This window comes from Gekko japonicus, unplaced genomic scaffold (genome assembly GCF_001447785.1).
Source record: "Gekko japonicus isolate JY-2015 unplaced genomic scaffold, Gekko_japonicus_V1.1 scaffold4097, whole genome shotgun sequence".
Lineage (NCBI taxonomy): Eukaryota > Metazoa > Chordata > Lepidosauria > Squamata > Gekkonidae > Gekko > Gekko japonicus.
The window spans coordinates 54,316-72,770 of NW_015160955.1; the positions used below are offsets into that span (position 1 = coordinate 54,316).

General features: G+C 49.4%; 1 protein-coding gene across 1 annotated transcript in view; it reads left to right on the forward strand.

The window, feature by feature from the left end:
• Window positions 1-18,455, forward strand: part of LOC107122248 — a 41,308-nt gene that overhangs the window by 6,606 nt on the left and 16,247 nt on the right. Inside the window, exons 3-6 of the mRNA XM_015425291.1 lie at window positions 1,922-2,683; window positions 6,590-7,618; window positions 8,186-9,055; window positions 10,815-10,967. Of these exons, the coding sequence (XP_015280777.1) occupies window positions 1,922-2,683; window positions 6,590-7,618; window positions 8,186-9,055; window positions 10,815-10,967 (2,814 nt within the window). The remainder of the gene's footprint in view (window positions 1-1,921; window positions 2,684-6,589; window positions 7,619-8,185; window positions 9,056-10,814; window positions 10,968-18,455) is intronic.

An 18,455-nucleotide genomic window follows, 5' to 3' on the forward strand; every position in this document is an offset into this window, starting at 1 on the left:
GGTCAGGAGGGAGGCATCTCCTGGAAATTCCAGGCCTGAAAGAAGCTAAATTTGCTGTGACTAGGGCTAGGGCATTTTCGGTGGCGGCTCCTACCTGGTGGAAAGAGCTCCCGGAGGAGATCCGGGCCCTGCGGGACCTTTCTCAGTTCCGCAGGGCCTGCAAGATGGAGCTCTTCCGCCAGGCCTTTGGATAGGAGCCGCCGCCATCATTCCATCTGCATCTCTATGCCCTAGCGAATTTAACATCTGATTGCCTCGCCCCCTAGGGGTGGATCGTGGCACTGGAAACGGCTTTGAGTATGAGACTGTCGGTGGCTAGGTGAGGTTAAGATCTTCCCTCTTGCTGAAGTTTGTTGTATTTGACTGTAATTTATGGTTTTAAACTATATGTGATTGTTTTAATTATATGTTCTTTTAAACTATATGATATTGTTTTACTTGGCACTTGGTGCCCCTGTTAGCCGCCCTGAACCTTCGGGATAGGGCGGGATATAAATGCAAATATAAATAAATAAATATAAATAAATAAATAAGTTGATTGAGATATCTGAAATGGACAAATTAAACATATTACTACAAAATAAGCCAGAGGAACTTTTTTGGGACAGATGGAAAATAATTTACGACTGGCTGAAGATGAAAAAGATAAATTAGAATTAAATACACGCTAGTAGAAGACAACAGTTGTTAAATTTGCAAGATGTATTTGTTATTTTGAAATGCATATGAGTTTTAAATGGATATGGTTTTAATTTTTATTGGTGGTGGAAAATGAAAATAAACTTTCAAAAAAAAAAAAGAATGACACCCCTCCCCTTCTTCACCTGGCTGTTGTACATCCTACACAAAGCAGGATGATTTAGTAATGCAAGCCAATGCCATAAGTTTGCATGCACCAACTCACACAGCAGAGCTTGAGCTTCCAATTTCAGCACTGGGCCCATTTTAGCGAGAGAGGAAGGGAGAAAGAAAATAGATGGGGAGAGAGGAGTGGAAGGAAGGGTAGAGGTGGCAAGAAAGCAAATAGCTGGGGAGAGAGGAGTGAAAGAAAGAGATGGGACACCACAGTCCCCTCCCCATAGCACTGGTGGTGGGAGGACCTCAGAGGAGCCCCAGGCCACATGCCCAGAAGAAGGCTGTTTGGGGGTGGGGGCAGACAAGCTGCCTGGGCAGGAGACAGCAAGCCAAGGATCTTCTGTGCTGTGGGGAGCAATGTACTCCACATGGCACAGGAGCTCCTGGAGTTCGCTTCTCCAGCATCCCAATTTAAACCAGAGTACAGGAGAAAGTTGAGCCCCCCTGATGGCCCCAGAGCATGGACTGGGCCCTAACAGAGTGGTACCAAACCACCCTACAAGGTAAGTACCTGCCTGCCAGCACGAGTCAAGCTCCAATACTCCCCCTTCCCGGACCTCCATCCTCCCGATGAGGGGCCTGCTGGTGGCAGGAGGCCCAGGTCACATGCATGCCTATCTGTGTGTCAGGTAGCCCTGTCACAGGTCTGAAACGTGGAGGGGTGCCCTCCCGTTTTCTGTCTCAGCTCTCCCTGGCTCACCAACTGTTGGCTATCTTATACTTGACCTTGTAGATGCTCCAGCTGCAGTTTTACCTGGCTGGGAAAGTTAACGGCTTTTTGCTTTGCCTGCTTGCTTTGTCCGCGTGCGCGAGATGTATCCATTGGCTAATGCTTACAGGGGGGATGGTTGATTCTAGTATAAGTCAAAGGCCCTAGTATTGGTGGACATTCCTGACACAAGCTGTACACGTGTCTCTAGTACTGGATCTACCAATAAACAGTTATCTTCTCATGAAGCCCTGTATTGCGTAACCTTACTAAGGACCCTGACACGGTGCCTAATTCAGAAGCTTGAACTTCCAGTATGAAGTTAATGTGTTTTTTTCTCCCTTTAATTCTCTGCAGTGGTTGGCAAGCAAGTTGCTAAGCCTCGAGTATGGATTTGTGGAGACTCTCTGGTAGTCTCCGCCCAGAAATGGGACTTGCAAAACCAACACTTCGGACAGTTGGATTGGCTGCAGCAGAGCATCATTCTGGAGTGGCACGGGCAGGAAGACCTGACCTGGACTCAGCTGGTGTCCACATTGCAGAAGCTGGCAGCTCAGGGTCAGGCCCCAGATGTGCTGATCATTCATCTGGGGGAGAATGACTTCCGGAGTACTCCATGGCCTGAGTTAAGACGAATAATTAAAAAAGAATTGGTCTTACTTAAAGAAGTCTTCCCCAAAGTCAGGCTGATGTGGTCAGAGATGCTGCTGCAGAACATCCGCCCTGCAGAAGGAGACGCTTCCAAAGTGGAGCAGGTGCTGCAGGAAGTGAACTTGGTCGTGGGGGGATTTGTCTCCGGCTTCGGGGGCACAGTGATCAAGCATGTTGAAACTTCAAACAGCTTCCCTGTGTTGAAAGTAGACGGAAGTGGTTTGTCTCACATCGGCCTTGAGCTATTTTTGGAGGACATAAAGGACACAATTCGTGCTCATGTGCTCCAGTCTAGTGGAACAGCCAGTGGTGGACTCAAGGAAGGCAGGAATGTCTCTCCATTAGCCCCTTCAGCTGATTCTGCCAGCCTGGTCTTCACGAGGCAGGAGGTTGCGGTAGAAGGGGATCACGTGGTGTCGTCTTCCAAGGAGCAGAAAGACATACTTCGAACATTTCATTTCTGTACAAGTGAGAGTTTTTCTTTTTTCGCATAGTGGTGTTATTTATGTGCTTTTGTCATCACTGAATGCTGCTTGTTGAGATTTCCATCAAAGGCTGCTCAGGGAGATCACCAAAGGGCCAGGCTGTCACTAATCCTTATCACATTTTCTTGGGCGAAGGCCGGCCCCTTATTCTGCAGGCCTGGAAAGCGTTTTGGTTGGCTTCTCCCATGGCAAGTGAAGCATGGTAATGGGCAGGGGTCATTTCATAGAAAAAGCGGTGCAGGAGCTCATTTGCATATCTCATTTGCATATGCCACACCCCCGACAAAGGGCAGGCATGCAAACGTGCCTGGGTTACCTGCCCGATCTTCTCAAGATCGGGTAGGGAACCCGGGCATGTTTAAAATGCCTTTCTTTCCTTCCCCATCTTTAGGCATTTAAATCCCCCCAACTTCCCTGAGTTTTTCTGCAAAAGCGGAGAGGCTCAGGGGGAAAAGGGGGCATGTCTGCCCGCCTCCCCTTCCCCAGGGTTGGCTGGAGAAGGCAAGGGCAGGGCGGGCAGGCAGACATCAGGCAGGAAACCCAGGCATGTTTAAAATGTCTTTCTTTTCCTTCCCCAGAGAGCCAGTTTGGTGTAGTGGTTAAGTGCGCGGACTCTAATCTGGGAGAACCGGGTTTGATTCCCCACTCCTCCACTTGCACCTGGCTGGATGACCTTGGGCAAGCCGTAGTTCTGATAAGAGCTGTTCTTGAAAAAAAGAGCAGTTTCTGTCAGAGCTCTCTCAGCCCCGCCCACCTCACAGGGTGTCTATTGTGGGGAGGGGAAGGGAAAGGAGTTTGTAAGCCGCTCTGAGATACCTTTGGGTAGTGAAGGGCCATGGGGTATAAATCCAATCTCTTCTTCTTCTTCTCCTTACTGCCGGAGCGCTGCTCTGGCACGCTTCAGCAGGCAATGACTCCTGGTAATGGGCATTCCACGTTTCCGGTAAGGCTGCAGAGAACTTGTCATTCACCTTTTTGCATCCACCTGCAAGCCGTGCAGGCCAGATGAGTTTATTGGAATGTGAGGCAAAAGGATTGTATTGTTTTTGTGCCATGCAAACAGGAAATGTCCTCTGTTTTCCACCAGAGAGAGAAGAGTTGCCAGAGGTCTTTGTGTCAGGTCTTAGGGATATGTTTCTGTTTCTGAGGAGCAAAGAATGAAGACACTGCATGAACGAAGACCTCACTTTTTTCGGCTTCACCTTCATGGTGCAAAGAAACCCACCACCCTTATTTTAAAAAAATGCTTACAATGTGAAGCAATCACGGCAATTGCCCATTTATACTCAGTCTCTGTTTCCCACATCTTTAAAAAAGGTTCCAGAGGAGATCTGGGAAATTACAGGCCAGTTAGTCTAATGTTGATACTAGGTAAGTTGGTGGAATCCGTTACTAAATTAGAATTAGTAGGTACATTGATGAACAAAAACTACTGAGGAAGAATCAATATGGATTCTGTAATGGAAGATCTTGTCTCACTAACCTGTTAAGAGTTCTTGGGAGGACAAGGGTAAGTCAATAGATGTTGTTTACCTAGACTTCCAAAAAGCTTTTTATAAAGCTGCTCATCAAAGGTTCCTAAATAAACTCAGCAGTCATGGGATAAGAGGACAAGTCCTCTTGTGGATTAAAAATAGGGGCCGCCACTACCACCGCCATCAGTGAGGTGGACAACATCGGGGTTAAGGACAGCCCGGGAAGATCTACCATAATTTCTGCATGACTGATACCATCGGATTTATCTGGTTGGGATCGGCTATAGGACAATATTATCTCCGGAGAACGGTCTGTTTACCATCCTGGTATTTACCCAGGGACCATCTTGCTTTCAAGCGAGTACTATTGTGATGAATTATTATTAATGTTTTTATTGCTTTTACCTTGTTTTATATGGGCTTTGCCCCTTGTAAGCCGCCCTGAGCCCGCTTCGCGGGGAGGGCGGGGTAAAAATCCAAATAAATAAATAAATAAATAAAAGCTGGTTAATTAACAGGAAACAGAGAGTGAGTATAAATGGGCAGTTCAATTTTGTGGCTTCTGTGCAGTCTCGCATATGTGAGCCTGAAGACCACTAGATGAATAGTAGTGTTAGTTTGTCCATAGGAGTAGGAAGGAGCAAAGAGACCAGTACCACCTTAAAGGCTAACAAAATTTGCGGCAGTGTATGACCTTTGTGAGTCACTGCTCACTTCTTCAGCTATAGCTGTAACGTGAGTCCATCTGTCCTTCTGTCTTGGAGAGTGGTGTGATTTCAATGTCGAATGACTCTGCAAGATAGAAGGACAGATGGACTCACATTCTAGCTGTATCTGAAGAAGTGGTGACTCACGAAAGCTCTTTTCTGTTGTTCAGTCACACAGTCGAATCCAACTCTTTGTAACCCCATGGACCACATCACGCCAGGCCCTCCTGTCATCTGTGTCCCCTTCTTTTACCTTCAATCATTCCCAGCATCAGGGTCTTCTCCAGTGAGTGCTCCCTTCTCCTTTGGTGACCAAAGTATTTGCACTTCAGCTTCAGCATCTAGCTTTCCAGGGAAGTTGATTTCTTTTAGGATCGACTGATGTGATCTCCTTGCAGTCCAGGGGACTCTCAAGAGTCTTCTCCAGCACCATAATTCAAAAGCATCTATTCTTCAGCACTCGGCCTTCCTTATAGTCCAACTCTCACAGCCATACATGACTACTGGGAATACCATTGCTTTGACCATGCGGACTTCTGTAGGCAGGATGACTGTAATGTATTGGAATACATGTGCTGGATGTAATGTGAACCATTGCATTAACTTGTAATGTTAAGCTTCAGCCTGGACTAGGATCCTAACGTAACCAATAGGAACACTAGCCCAGGATGTGTCATCCAATCACTTTACAGAGTGGGAGCGCTTGTGATTGGTCGTTATCTGTTCAACCTGATAGGTTGGTAATTGTACAGTAGGCGTGGCTACATTAGCCGGGAATGTTTAAATACAGAACAGCTCCTATGCAAAAGCTGTTCTGGCTGACTGATGTACCGTGTTGGAGAAGTATTGAGGTTGAAGAATAAAGCCGCATTCTTGCTGAAATCACTCTCCGACTCTTGTTAAGCTCACGACTTAACAATGACGTCTCTACTTTTTATTATGCTGTTAAGATTTGCCATCGCTTTCCTCCAAATTTTGTTAGTATTTAAGGTGCTACAGGACCCTTGGTCTTTCCTTATTTTGAGTCTTATTTATTTATTTGAAAAAAATGTTATGCCCCAATCAGGTTCCATAAGGTGTCGAACATAAAGAACATTAAAACAATTGAGAAAGAAAAATACATTTAAAATTATAAAATAAATCAACTAAAAACGCTTGAACAAACAGCACCAGTAGGAGGGCCGCTACTGGAGGCATGACAAACGGAACAGATAAATCTTCATCTTCAGGGGGAGGCAGATGCATCTCCCTGGGGGAGGGAGTCCCAAAGCTTTGGTGGCACCACCAAGGAGGCCCGTCCTTTTTCAGGTTGTCAGGGCTTTTGAGGGAGTTGGAATTGGGGGGCATTTTTTAGAGGGGGGAGAGGTTTTGGATTCTACTGTTTAATTTTTGGTTTTAAGTCGAAATGTTTTTAACTGCCCCGAAAGCCTCTTTGAACCACGAGGGAAGGCAGGAGGTAAATGCCTCAATGAGTAAGAATGGTCTCGGCCAGTGCCGTAGTGAAGGCAGCAGAGGAGTGATGTCGGCGTCACGTTTTTTGAGCATGGCTGAGCAGGTCCTGTTGTGGGCCCTCCAGGGTGAGACAGCCCTTTGCCTTCAGAAGCAATCGATCCTTTGCGTTTTTCCTGATACGCAACTCTTATGCTCGAGCTTAAGACAGTTGCTGCTGATTGACTACCACGTTTCCCTCCCCTCATTTTCCTGCAGGAAGCTCTGGACACAGCTCTGATAGTCCTGGAAGCAGCCCCAAGCCTCGAGTATGGATTTGCGGAGACTCCATGGTCATCTCAGCCCAGAAGCGGGCGTCTAGCACGGCAGCAGGCTCCCAGCTGGGCCTGGAGCAGAGCGCCGTCCTGGAGTGGCACGGGCAGGAAGAACTGACGTGGATTCAGCTCCTGCCCTTCGTACAGAATCTAGTAACTTGGTGTCAGGCCCCGGATGCGTTGATCATTCATTTTGGGGGGGACGATTTAGTGCGCGCCTATGACCGTTGCTTATCCAGCAGAATGAAAACAGAGTGGTCCCTGCTTAGAACACTTTTCCCCGGAGTCAGAGTGATTTGGTCCGAGGTCATCCCACAGGGCATCGAGCGTGAACAAGGAGAATATTGCAGATCGACAGTAATGAACACAGAGATGGGGAGGTCTAGAACACCTGTCCCCCATTCCAGAGTGATCTGCTCAGAGATCATCTCACAGGACGTCCAGCATGGACATAAAGATTTCAAACGGATAGGAATGAGCAGATTCATGGGGCGTTCTGTCAGAGACCATGGGGGCGATGTGATTAAACACCCTACAATTGTATCCGAAAACCCCAAGTTGTATCTTGATGAAGCTAATCTGTCTCCTGCTGGCCTTGACATATTTTTGGAAGATATAAGGAATGGGATTCTTGCTTACGTGCTCCAGTCTCACAGAGCGACAGATGGTGGACTCAGAGAAGGCATGAGCCTGCCTCCACCTGCCTCTCCATCTGCTCCCGCTGGCCTCGCCTCTGTGAGTCATCAGGAGGCTGAGACACGGGAGGACGAAGTGGTCTCTTCTACAGAGGAAGCATCAAGTGTGCAGACGAGCACAGGAGAAGCTGTTGTGAGCTCCCAGCCAGTGAGCATCAAGGCAGAAACCTCTGGCGTGGCCAGTCCAAGCCCCCAACCAGGAACATCTGGAACCCGCAAGGCAGAGATCAAAGATGTGGAGCCGCAGCCAGTACTCGGAAACATTCCTCATTGCTCAGGTGAGTAATTGTTGGATGACACTGCCTGCTGGAGGTGTGGGGGAGAATCTTCCGTGGTGAACTTCTGACATCAATAAAAGAGTAGAATTGGGCTCTGTGTCTTTGTACAGTTGGAATCAAAGGGAAAAATTCTTTGGCTGATACCTTCCCTTTCTGGTGTGCTTGAAATGGACTTTTGAGGGCACAAGTGAGCCAGTTTGGTGTAGTGGTTAAGTGAGCGGACTCTAATCTGGGAGAACCGGGTTTGATTCCCCACTCCTCCACTTGCACCTGCTGGATGACCTTGGGCAAGCCATAGTTCTATCAGAGCTGTTCTTGAAAAAAGAGCTGTTTCTATCAAGAGCTCTCTCAGCCCCACCCACCTCCCAGGGTGTCTGTTGTGGGGAGGGGAAGGGAAAGGAGTTTGTAAGCCCCTCTGAGACACCTTTGGGTAGTGAAGGGCGGGGTATAAATCCAATCTCCTCCTCTTCTCCTCCTCCTCCTCCTCCTCCTCTCGCCAGTACCTAATCTGTTTCCTTGCATGGGCTCACTTTCTGTGTCTTACGTCTCCCTTCCAATTTTCTGCAGGATCTCCCGAGCAACCCTCTAAGCCTCGCGTCTGGATCTGTGGGCACTCCTTGATAGACATAGCCCAAGAACGGGCAGCCACCACCAGCATAGGGTCCCAGCTGGGGCTGGAGGAGGAGATCGTTCTGGAGTGGCACGGATGGGATGGCATGATGTGGGTTCAGCTCATTCCCTTCTTGCAGGATCTGGCAACTTATTACTGGCCCCCAGATGTGTTGATCATCCACGTCGGAGAGAATGATCTAATGTACACCCCGTGCGTCAATTTCCTAATTAAAATCATACAAAGGGAACTGTTCCTGGTTAAGGAACTTTTCCCAAACGTCAAAGTGGTGTGGTCAGAGATAACGCCATGGCCAGGAGTGCTGCAGTACTGGTTACTCAAGAATACGAACCACAACGTGGCACGGGTTGTCAAAGACCACGGGGGCGCTGTGATTAAACACCCTGATCTTTTATCTGAAGACCCCGAGTTTTATACTGATCAAGGGACGCTGTCTGACGCGGGCCTTGACATGTTTGTGGAAGACATGAAGAATGGGATTCTCGCTCACCTGTGCCAGCTTAGAGGGAAGGCAGCAGGGAAGGAACTCAAAGAAGGTGTTGGATCACTTCCTCCCGCCTCTCCAGGCTCTCCCGTTAGTCGGGAAACTGCAACATGGGAGGAGAGAACGGTCTCGTCTACCGAGGAAGCGTCAAGTATGCGGAGGAGCACACGGGAGGCTGCTGCGAGCTCCCAGCCTGTGAAGAGGAAGGCAAAAAAATCTGGCGTGGCCAGTTCAAGTTCCCAAACAGGAATGTCTGGAACCCACAAGGACAAGAACCGTGTGAAAAAGAAGCTGGTACTTGGAAGCCTTCCTCCTTGCCCAGGTGAGGAATTGGTGATGGATTTGTGAGTGTTTATGGGGGCTGAGCCGTAGATGTGGAGGGATATGCGTGTGGGGGTTTCACTCACCTGTTTGATCATAGGTGCACAGAGCGGGAGGTGGGACCTGAGGGTCATCATCTCCCTGCACGATGCCGGAAATTCACAACAACCTCCCTCCCGTAACCATCCCCCGTGGCCAGTGTTCCCTCTGAGTGAGTGTGAGCTAGCTCACAGTTTCTTAGCCTCCAGCTCACACATTTTTGTCTTAGCTCAGGAAGGATGGCTCCAGGACAAACTAATTTACGCTCGCTCACGACTTTAATGCCAGCAGCTCACAAAGTAGAATCTTTGCTCACAAGACTCCGCAGCTTACAGGGAGCATTGCCCGCGACTCCTGCTCTATGCCCAGAGGGAGGCAAAAACCCCTCCCAAGATCCTGGGGCCAAATATGGCCTGGAGGGGAATTCCTTCCTGTCCCCAAAGTGGCCATCGGCATTCCCCTGGGCATATAAGAAGGGTCCACGAGAGCCGGGCACTGGCTCCTCCCCTCCTGCCCTCCCTCTCAGGATCTGCCTCCGTTCACAGAATCAGCACTGCTGTCAGGTGGCCATCTAGCCTCTGCTTAAAAACCTCCCAAGGAGGAGAGCCCACTGTCTCAGGAGGAAGCCTGTTCCACCGGGGAACTGCTCTGTCAGGAAGTCCTTTTCTAATATTTCGCCAAGAACACTTTTGATTTGATCTCAGACCTTTTGGTTCCTCTCCGACCTACTTGGGCAGTGGAAGACAACTCCGCTCCATCCTCTATGTGACAGCCCTTCAAATACTTGAAGATTGGCTATTGTAATGCTTCTCAGTTGTCTTCTTTCCAGGCTGAACATACTCAGCTCCTTCAGCCTTTCCTCATAGGATTTAGTCTTCAGACCCCTCACCATCTTTGTCAGCCTCCTCTGGATGCTTTCCAGCTGGTCAGCATACTTTGAGAGCCAGTTTGGTGTCGTGGTTAAGTGCACGGACTCTAATCTGGGAGAGCCGGGTTTGATTCCCCGCTCCTCCACTTGCACTTGCTGGATGACCTTGGGCAAGCCATAGTTCTGTCAGAGCTGTCCTTGAAAAAGAGCAGTTTCTGTCAAGAGCTCTCTCAGCCCCACCTGCCTCACAGGGTGTCTGTGGCGGGGAGGGGAAGGGAGAGGAGTTTGTAAGCCGCTCTGAGACTCCCTTGGGTAGTGAAGGGCTGTAGGGTATAAATCCAATCTCCTCCTCCTCTCTTTCTTAAACTGCGATGCCAAAACTGAACACGGTACTCCAAGTGAGGTCTAATGACAGCAGAGTAAAATTATATCATCATTTTGAGTGATCTGGACACTATTTTAGGCTGTTGACGCAGCTTTTCCCTTCCCCAAGACCTTAAATTCCAAAATTACATTGTTACTACTACCCAGGGGGGGCCACTGCCTTCACCTCATAAACCCCTTCTTCCCTGTGGGTGAGAATCAGGTCCTTGTTTCCTTCTCCACCTTCTCGAAAATGAAGCTTGTCCGGAAGACGAGTCAGAAATTTATTAGACCTTTCGTATTTAGCAGAGTTCAAACTCCCAACAGATATCAGAATAAGTGAAATCTCCCATGGCCACTATGTCCCATCTCTGTAATTCTGATCTGCAGGTAACCTTTCTAATTGGGTTTAGTGCCTTGGTCAGTGTTGAACTGAATACCTCAAAGGAATTCTTTGTTTCCGTTTTTGACTATTCTGTTTTCCTTCCAGGAGAGGCTGCTGTGAGCTCCCAGCCTGTCAGTATCAAGGCAGAGACCTCCGATGTGGCCAGTCCAAGTCTCCAGCCAGGAACGTCTGGGCCTTGCAAGGCAGAGAACGAAGATGCGGAGCAGGAGCTGGTAGTTAGCATTCCTCTTTCCTTAGGTGAGTAGTTCATAGAATCATAGAATGTTAGAGTTGGAAGGGACCTTGCAGGTCATCTAGTCCAACCCCCTGCACTCTGCAGGAGCATAGCTGAAAGATAGCCTTACATACCTACAACATACTCGAAAGATGGTCGTCCATCCTCCGCTTGAAAACGTCCAGCGAAGGAGCATCCACCACCTCCCGAGGCAGACTGTTCCACTGCTCAACCACTCTTACAGTTAGGAAGTTTCTCCTGATATTTAGCTGGTATCGACACACTTGTAATTTCCACCCATTAGACCTAGTCTTGGAATCCGGAGCAAGAGAGAATGATCTGCACCATCTTCTACATGACAGCCCTTCAGATACTTGAAGACAGCAATCATTTCCCCTCTAAGCCTTCTCTTTCCCAGGCTAAACATACCCAACTCTCTCAGTCTTTCCTCGTAAGACTTGGATTCCAACCCTCTCGCCATCCTGGTTGCCCTCTTCTGGACACGCTCGAGCTTGTCAACACCCTTCCTAAAATGTGGTGCCCAAAACTGGACACAGGACTCCAGGTGAGGCCTGACCATAGCAGAACAGAGCGGAACTACCACCTCCCGTGATCTGGACACAATGCTTCCGTTAATGCATCCTAAGACTGCATTAGCTTCCTTCGCTGTCGCATTGCACTGCAGCCTCAGCCAGGTCTCCATCTTTCACTCAGACCCACATTGGATGACATTGACAGCATGGAGGCTGAGCGGAAAAATTTAGAATGTTCAGGTTTGTCCCAAAAAGAGGCTGTCCACAAGGCGCTAAATGAAACAAGAACAGTACTGCAAAATGTCTGTATAATCTTCTTAGTGGTCTCTGTGCATCACACCTCTGGGTATAGTTCGCCTGCACCAACCTCGATCGGTTCCTCTTGAAAAGCAAAAGGGATTTTTGTGCCCGCTGCCCAGTCACGCACCAGCCCCACTGCTCATGACTAAGGGAGGGGCACGACAATCCCGCCAGTTCTCTTCGGACCGCTGCGCTGGTAGGATCTTATCCGCTTTGGTCGGTAAAAGTTTTGGCTTTAAGGCCTATTCCTCTTTTTCTTTGAAGTTTTCCTTGTTTTTCTTGTTTCGCTAAAGTGAAAGGACTTTATTACTATAGACTCGTTCTTTTCGGACTTTGTTGTTTGGTCACTTTTTTGCAGACCATATTTCCCCCCCCCCCAGCCTATGGCCAAGAGATGGGGTTTCTTTAAACGGTGCTTCAAGCGCGGTAGTAAAATCACGGGGCCCCCCCCGGCCCCCGACAGACACTCACATTGCCTGCTGTGCCTTGTGGAATCACACCGAGTGGACTCCTGTGTATATTGCGGAAAGTTCTCGAAACAGATGAAAAAGAACAGAGCTGCTAGACTTTGTGTCGCGCTTTTGGAGTTGGTGCTCTCACCAATGTTGTCACAGGACACTTCGGGGCATGCGTCAATGTCGACTGTCGCCTCGACATCGATGGCTGCGCTGTCCCTGATACCGACTAATTCGGATGTTGACCGCCTGATGCTGAAACGCTTGGCCCAGACATCTCAGTCCAAAGTCCATACTCCCTTCAAAAAACACAGGGAGGGCAAGGAGGATCGGCCAGTCAAGCTAAAAAAGCATAAGAAAACTCCCCCTATGCAAACTCCACTGTCTTCTCGGAGGGGCACGAATCTTGCAGGGGCTGCTTCACTTGACTCCTCAAGTCGAGAGCAGCCACAAGGTGTACTGCGGTCGCCTTCGCTGCGTCCTATCCAGCTCACTGACTCTGAGCACGATATGGACTTAACACAGATCTCCCTGTCTTCTAGTGTCGAAAGCCTACATTCTGACCGTGGAGCCGACACCTTTGCCCGTCCTTCACCATTCCAACCCGATGATCGAGAACGGCCATCGGCACAGATCCATCCACTGCCACCCCCTTGAGATCAGCGGCAGTGGCAATATATGTATGCCTATCCATTTTCGAGTGGCATGCCGTGGTTCCCACCCCAACCTGTGTATTGGGACCGTCAGTCTACCTCCTCCCGGCTCTCTTGGTATCGAGATCCTCCACCGATGCCGGAGTTTGTGCGGCCTCAACCGTTGAGACCGATGGACAAACCTTCCAAACCACCGCCTCCAATAGCTCCCAAGTTTAAAGGGCCATCGGACCCGATCCCATCGACACAGATGTTGCCTATTTCCTTTTCCGAACCGTCTGATCATTCCATCTCTTCCGACACCTCCTCCCAATCAGGAGATGAAAACTCCGACCCTCAGATGGAACCCTTGCCACCTCAACAAGTGGGTGATGATCTTCTGATTTTTCTATCAGAGGATCTAAAATCTTATGGGGACTTTATCAAATGGATGGCAAACACGTTGACCCTGTCTATGGTGCAGCCTCCGCCTACTGTAATGGACTCTGTGTTTGATATCATACAGATGGACACCTCTACCCCGATAGCCTTACCGATGACCTCGGTCCTGCTTCAGGCGGCCAAACTCTCATGGTCTCACCCGGCATCTACCCTGTCTCGAGCCTGAGAGTAGATCATATGTATAAGGTGCAGGAGCAAGGTGCTGAATGTTTATTCACCCACCCTAAACCTAATTCCATCATAGTCACTTCCTCTTCCAAAGGCAGACACAGTCATTCCACCCCTCCCGAGAAAGAAGGAAGGAAACTTGATTCATTTGGAAGAAAATTTTATGCTGCTGGAGCACTTGGCATCAAGACGTCAAACTATACTGCATGTATGGGCAGATATGTTTGCTTTCTGGGAGCAGATGTCCGAATTTATTGCAGCCCTCCCTGAGGACTCTTAACCATCAGGCTCGCAGGATTCAGAAGGAGGGAATGCTTTTGGCCAAGCACCAGCTCAATGCAGCTAAGCAAACACTGGATGTGCCGCCAAAACGCTGACTTCAGCAGTTACCCTCCGATGACATGCCTGGTTGCGTTCTACTGCCTTACCGCAGGACACCAGGACTCTCATTGAAGACCACCCTTTCGAGGGTGAGGGCCTCTTCAGTGCCACGACTGATACAGTCCTGCAAGACCTAGACAAAAGTATAAAGACATCACGGAATTTAGGGGTCACGTCGGCTCCTAAACTATCGATAGCGAAATCCTGGAACAAGCCATGGTCTCGCAGATCCTCTCTTAAGTCATCACCAGAAACACAGTGGCAACGCTCAATCACTGTGTCTTCCTGCCCTTATGGGCACAAACCAACAATCTTCTTCGTGGTCTCTGTGCTTCACACCAATGGGTTTAGTGCGCACGCACTGACCCAACCGGTGCTGTAGCAAGCTATATTTCAACGGATTTTCGCGCCGAGCCTCTCCAGGCATGCGCAGGAACCCCACTGCGCATGCCCAGAAGGACCGGCGCGACCTCGCCGCCAGTTCTCTTTCTACCGCTGCGTTGAAAGGACCCTTTTTGCCTTTCCTCCTTTCCTCCTGACCGGATAGTTGTAGCTGCCTTCGGGCCTTTATTTAATTTTTCTTTTCTTCGGATTCGTCCTCCGTGTGACTTCTCTTTCGTTTTCAAGAAAAAAAGAAAAGAAAGGACTTTTATTTTCGTGAGGGAAATTTTCCTCAGGCCTTTGGGCCACCCCCCCTTTTCTTTCTCCTCACGCCCTTTCCTCAGCATTTGCCTTTTCTTGCCATATGGAAAAGAAGAAGAAAAAGAATACAAAGTGGGGATTTTTTAACCGTTGTAAGAAGTGCGGAAGTAAATTGGCTCCTCCGGACGGCCATGAACTTTGTTTGTTCTGCTTAGGCAAGTCGCATAGAGCTGATACGTGTAAGCATTGTGCCAAATTCTCGAATCAGATGAAGAAGAACCGTGCCGCACGGTTGAAGGTTGCTCTGTTGGAATCTGCGCTTCACCCGTCGTCTACAATGGCGGACCAGCCGTCTACCTCACGAACGGCTGTCGATACCGGAGCATCGATACCGACGAGATCGACATCGAAAGTCACTTCAAAATCTAAGCAGTCAACTAAAGGAAAGTCTGTGAAAGAACATTCTACTAGGAAGGACAAGCCGTCTAAGGAGAGTAAGACTGGGCCCTCCCAGGGCGTTCCTTTGCAGAACCCGCCACCGTTAGTGCCGGAATCCACGGTTGCGTCGATATCGAAGGATGTATCGATACCGGAGCTACAACCTCCTAGAATGTCACCTTCTGGTCTACTGGCTTCATCTCTAAGCCAACAGATACCGGAGATCGTCGATATCGATACGGCGGAACTCATAAGTCACCCAATAGGTGCAGAGTTTTCCCCCGCAAGATCTCTTTCATCGGCATCGATGCTCTCGGAACTGCCCGATACCAAGGGCAGGGACATCCTAGGGCTAGAAGCCATTCTCCTCGATCCTATCGTCCACCTCTCTCATGGGATGAGAGGCAAATGAGATACCTTTATGGGCCATACCACCCTCCAATGCCATGGCTCCAACATTCTGCATATCAAGACTGGGACCGTTATTCTGTTCGTTCCAACCACAGATCTTGGTCACCTGCTAGGTCACGGCCTACTGCAACAATTTCAAGGCCCCCAGTCGATCCTCCACCATTGACGCCAGAGGCGCAACTTGTGGTCCCACCACCTAAACCATTGGTGCCTGCAGTGCCACTTGTCCATATCACGCCTCAGACTGACTCAGAACAGGATTCATCTGATGATGTGGACGAAGGTTCAGATTCCGATGTTTCTGTAGTACCTACGTCTCCGGATCACACGTCCCCCACTCCTGACGTGGCCCATGAACTGCCTATTTCACCGTCAGATAACATGCATGCTTATGCGGACTTGATGAAAAGAATGGCCGTTGCTTTGAATCTTTCTGTTGTCCAAAAGCCTGCTCAGTCTACTGACTCACTATATGATGTCGTTCAAATGGACACTTCCTCCATCATAGCCCTCCCCATGTCTTCCGTTTTGGACATGCATGCTTATGCGGACTTGATGAAAAGAATGGCCGTTGCTTTGAATCTTTCTGTTGTCCAAAAGCCTGCTCAGTCTACTGACTCACTATATGATGTCGTTCAAATGGACACTTCCTCCATCATAGCCCTCCCCATGTCTTCCGTTTTGGTCGAAGCGGCTAAGTCACCATGGAAAAACCCATTTTCTGCTCCAGTATCCACGCGTAAGCTGGATCACATGTATAAAATCCAAGATCCGGAAGCAGAATTTTTGATGACGCATCCGGCTCCTAACTCAATGATTGTGACATCTTTGTCTAAGTCTCGACGTACGCACACTACTCCATCAGATAAGGAGGGTAAAAAGCTCGACGCTTTTGGCCGCAAGTTTTATTCTTCAGGCGCATTGGCAATCAAACAATCCACATACTTGGCATGCATGAGTATCAGTATTCCCTTTGGGAGAAGCTCAGTGAGCTAATTAACACCATTCCGCAAGAGCAACAAGGAGAGATTAAGGTTCTCCAGAAAGAGGGCTTAATAGTGGCCAAACAGCAGCTTACAACAGCTAAGCATGCTTTGGAAGCTTCTTCGCGCACTATGACATCCGCGATTGCATTGAGACGCCATTCGTGGCTCCGAAGTACAGCCCTTCCATTTGACACTAGATCACATGTTGAAGACATGCCTTTCGATGGCCTCGGTTTATTCCATGCCAACACCGATTCCTCCCTCCAAGAGCTTGACAAGAGCATCAAGGCCTCCAGGGCACTGGGAGTGTCGTCTTCAAATAGACAACCACAACGGTCTTGCACGTGGCCCCGACCCTGGCAGCGGCGAAATCAGACTCACCAATCTCCAGAACCTAGGTGGCGTCCTAGGACTTATTCTGGATCACAGAGGCAGAATTTCCAGAAGCCAAGATTCGGCACGACTCAACAACAACCTCGGTCCAAGCAGCCCAAACAAGCCTCCAAGCAGGGCTTTTGACTTCCCTATCCCCGAGTCAGCTCCCAATTTTACTTTCACCCGCCTCTCTCCCTTCCTCCATGTATGGCGTACAATAACATCGGACCAATGGGTCCTATCCATCCTGACCAATGGCTACAGGATTCAGTTCCACCAGAACCCCGAAATACCAGTCTTCGTCCGCACGCCCCCCTCCCAACCCCTCCTTCGGGAGGTATCCCTCCTTCTGCAGAAAGGGGCTATCGAACGTGTGCCCTTGCACCTCCAAGGGAAGGGATTCTACTCCTGATATTTTACTGTCCCAAAACGGGACGGAGGTTTAAGGCCCATTCTGGATCTTCGTGGCCTAAACCACTATGTGGCATACCGACGTTTCCGCATGACGTCACTCCAACAGATCATGCCGTTGCTCCGCCAAGGTGTATGGATGGCTACCCTGGATCTACAGGACGCCTATTTTCATCTTTCAATACACCCTTTCCACCGTCAATACCTTCGGTTTGCGATCGGCCAAGACCATTTCCAGTACGCGGTCCTCCCATTCGGGCTGTCCAGTGCCCCTCGGGTATTCACGAAGACCATGGTGGTGGTTGCCGCCTTCCTAAGGCTCAAAGGGATTTCGGTGTATCCTTACATCGACGATTGGCTGATAGTTGCGTCGTCTCAAGAGACACTAGAAGCCAACGTTTCCTACACATTGTCCCTACTGGCCGAACTGGGCCTCCAAGTCAACCTGTCCAAGTCCCATCTCTCCCCGGTTCAGCGTATCCAATATATAGGAGCGATCCTGGATTCCAACGACTGCATGGCCTATCTTCCCCCAGACAGAGCCGAAGACATAATCTCTCTAGCTTGTCGAGTGTGCACACAACCGGCCACCACGGCTTACGACGTTCAGAGACATCTAGGGCTCATGGCCGCAACAAATGCAGTGCTGCTGTTTGCGAGACTCAAGATGAGGAAGCTGCAACTTTGGTTCCTCCAATCTTACAAGCCTCACATGGATGCACGTGCCGTCCTCCTTTCTCCTCCATCCTACATCCGAGACGCCATCCGTTGGTGGACTGTACCGTCGAACCTGCTGCAAGGTGCTCCCTTTCACCTTCCGTCCCCGGAGATCGTATTCACTACCGACGCATCCATGACGGGCTGGGGCGCCCATTCCATGGGGTACTCAATAGGGGACACATGGGACTGCAACGTAAAGAGGAACCATATCAACTTCCTGGAACTTCTTGCTGTCCAGAACGCAGTGACCAGCTTCCTCCCTCTACTCGGGAAAGTGCGTCAATATTCTGACGGACAATACTACGGCAATGTCGTACATAAACCGCCAAGGGGGGACGGTGTCCAATTGTCTATGCAATCTAGCATTGCACCTGTGGGATTTCTGTAGGGCCAACGAAATTTTCCTGGTGGCAACTCACATACCTGGAGAGTTGAATCTGGAGGCAGACCATCTCAGCCACTCGTGCCTCAGTCTTCACGAATGGGGAATAAAACAACATTATTTGCTCCCAATTTTCCAACTGTGGGGCACTCCCCAAGTCGACGTCTTCGCCACAATCCACAACAGAAAGTGTCGTCTGTTTTGCAGCCGAGGGG